We start from the raw sequence: 2,770 nt of genomic DNA, 5'->3' as shown, positions 1-2,770 counted from the left end.
ATAGATATATATATATATAGATATATATATATATAGATATATATATAGATATATATAGAGATATAGATACACACACACACATACACACACACACACACACACACACACACACACATATATGCCATTTTTGGAGCTCCATTATCAATGAATTCTACTGTACCATAAAAATAATTTTCTAAAAAAAGTCTAATTCCCATAATTCATTAATCTAGTCCTTTTATCTTTGGATCTTCCAGTGAACTGTTGATTATTTTGAAATTATAGTTGAAATCCTTGTACCTACTACTGCTTTTGATTCATGCTAAGATCTTAATAATATTAGTTTGTAAGTAAATATATTTGCAAATTACAGCTAGAAAATTTTGAGAAATTATCAAAATAGAAATTTGTGTTCAACCTTAATTTGGCTCATATTTTAAATAAACATGCATAGTTTCAAAAAACTGTACAGTTATATCTTAATGTTCACACTTCGACAAGATGATTGGCCTTAAAATGAATGGTTTCCAATCCTAAAGTGAAGGAGGATAGAAACATTGGAAAATTCAAATTATATGTATTGGTTTTTCATTCTGAAATGGAGACATCATTTCTCTCAACTGTGGAGGAAACCTCCTGGTAATATGGGTACATATTGCAATTACTAAATAAGGAGACTGAGGTATACAAGAAAAAAACAATTTCTACAAAGTTCTAGAAAAATGTGTAACTACTCAATCTACCAGTATGCATTCAGCAAGATGTTTCTTGATGAGTCTGACATTTTTAGATTAAAAAAGTATAATAAAACAGAAGTGTGATTGTTTAAAGAAATCTAAGGTGCACTAATTTACAGATTTATGACTTCCTGGAGTGATCTGTATGGTTGATGGCCACAGGGTTTTAACTGATCCTATGATTTACCTTTTCTATAGTGTTTGCGAGTTTGATAATCTTTTTCTTTCATTTGATAAATTCACTTACAAAAATCCCAACTACCCTGACTTTATGGCTTTATACTAGCTCAGCTTCAACAGCTTCAAAGGTACAAGAAAGTTAGATCTCCACTCCACCAAATGAAAAATTTACTTACCTAGAACTTCACTGTAAAACTGATTCCAGTTCTTTACATCCCATACTTGGAACCAAAAGTCAAAATAAACCATATAGATCATATTTTGTACTCTCTCCATGAAAGTCATTTGGTCTCTTAATTCTGTCAAAGCAACAGGTACATAGGAAGGAGGGAAGAGAAATCCTCCACCATGCTTTTCAATTGCGTAGCCAGGAGAGATGCGGAGGCTGTACATAAAGGGTATTTTAAGTAGCTCAGCCAGCAGCTCACCACAGGGGGAAACAGGATCTGCAAGAACAACATCAAATCTTGCCTCCTGCAGTTTTTTTATAAGTTTCTTATTTGAAACCACATCTTTACAGAATTTTCTAATCAGGTCAGTATATGTCCACATCATTTCTTGTATTTGTAAAAAATGTGGCCAAAATGTGTCTTTTGGAACGTCTGACCATCTCTTAATCAGTTGTGTGATGCCATTCTCAAACTCTGTTTCAGTTAAGGATGTAGGACAAATTTCAAATTTAAGAGCAGATGGGTTGTTGGGATCAGGAAGAATGGAAGGTGAATATGCCAATACAGTCACCTCATGACCTCTCTGGACAAGCTCATCCAGGATTGTCTTTATATTCATCCAATGGCTGAATTCTGTGGGCCACACCAGCACCTTTCCACAACTCCCAGAGCTCAAGTAACAGCTCAGCTGTATCAGCAGAAGAGCTGAAGTCCATTTCATAGACATCCTGATGCAATGCAATGCTTGTTTTCCAGTTACCGCTCCTTTCTGTCATTTCTCATGGGGACATCCAAGTATAAATCACTCAAGAAGTTAAAATGTAACTTTTGTACTTCAAAGTAAATACATTAACAATCTGAGCATGTGCATAACAAGGACACAAATAAAAGGTGGAAGACCTGTTTACACAAGTGGGTTTATTTGCCTTTTCATATTTTTAAGTGCTATAATTCAGCTAATATCAGTGATCTTGGAGAGACACATCACCTGACTCATGTAATATATTTTAGAAGAGTGTCCAGAAGAGTAGCAGTGAAAGGCTCACGTTCCTGCAGTGTCTTTGACACAGAACTAAAGATAAAATAGCTAAACATTGTTCAAAAACTTCTGTAAATTTGTTGAAATATAATTCAGATACCATACGAATTATCAACTAATGTGCAAAATTTAATGTTTCATAGTATATTCACCTCCAGGTCCAGCATTCTGATGAAACTACTGACTCAGCTGGTCTGAAGGACCTCACTGATGTCAGCTAATCTGAAAGACTTCACTGATGCCAGCTGATCTCAAGCAAGTTGACTCACCAGATAATGCAGTTTCTAATTCCTGATGATTTTACCTCCATTATCCTGACTAATCTGTGACCCCAATTTTTCAGTCCATCACTCTCCATTATCCCCTTAAAAAATTCAGACCAGAACTCCTTAGGGAGGTAAGTTTCAGATTCTCCACCTATCTCCCTGCTCAGTGCCCTGCAATTATTAAACTTTTTATTTGCTGCAAAATATAATGTCTCATTGTAATTGGTCTAATATTGCAAAGTGGGCATATGAAACTGTTGGCTCTATAACAAGGAATCCAGTGGAGGAAATCATGGCAAATATGTTGGAAATAGAAAGATAACTCAAATGAGAAGTGAAACTTGAAGATGTAACTACATTGCTGCAATCTCGTGATAAAACAAATACATGAGGGGTTGC

At 35.0% G+C, this 2,770-nt stretch overlaps 1 protein-coding gene across 1 annotated transcript; it reads right to left on the bottom strand.

The window, feature by feature from the left end:
• Window positions 1-1,064: 1,064 nt before the first annotated feature.
• LOC113223058 (UDP-glucuronosyltransferase 2B30-like) lies at window positions 1,065-1,834 on the bottom strand. The gene has a single exon (XM_026452646.1). The coding sequence runs from the start codon at window positions 1,791-1,793 to the stop codon at window positions 1,065-1,067; it is 729 nt and encodes a 242-aa protein (XP_026308431.1). The 5' UTR covers window positions 1,794-1,834.
• Window positions 1,835-2,770: the final 936 nt, after the last annotated feature.

This window comes from Piliocolobus tephrosceles, unplaced genomic scaffold (genome assembly GCF_002776525.5).
Source record: "Piliocolobus tephrosceles isolate RC106 unplaced genomic scaffold, ASM277652v3 unscaffolded_38229, whole genome shotgun sequence".
In the NCBI taxonomy this organism is placed as follows: domain Eukaryota; kingdom Metazoa; phylum Chordata; class Mammalia; order Primates; family Cercopithecidae; genus Piliocolobus; species Piliocolobus tephrosceles.
Note: the sequence above shows the minus strand (reverse complement) of the source record. Positions and strands in the feature narration are given on the sequence as shown.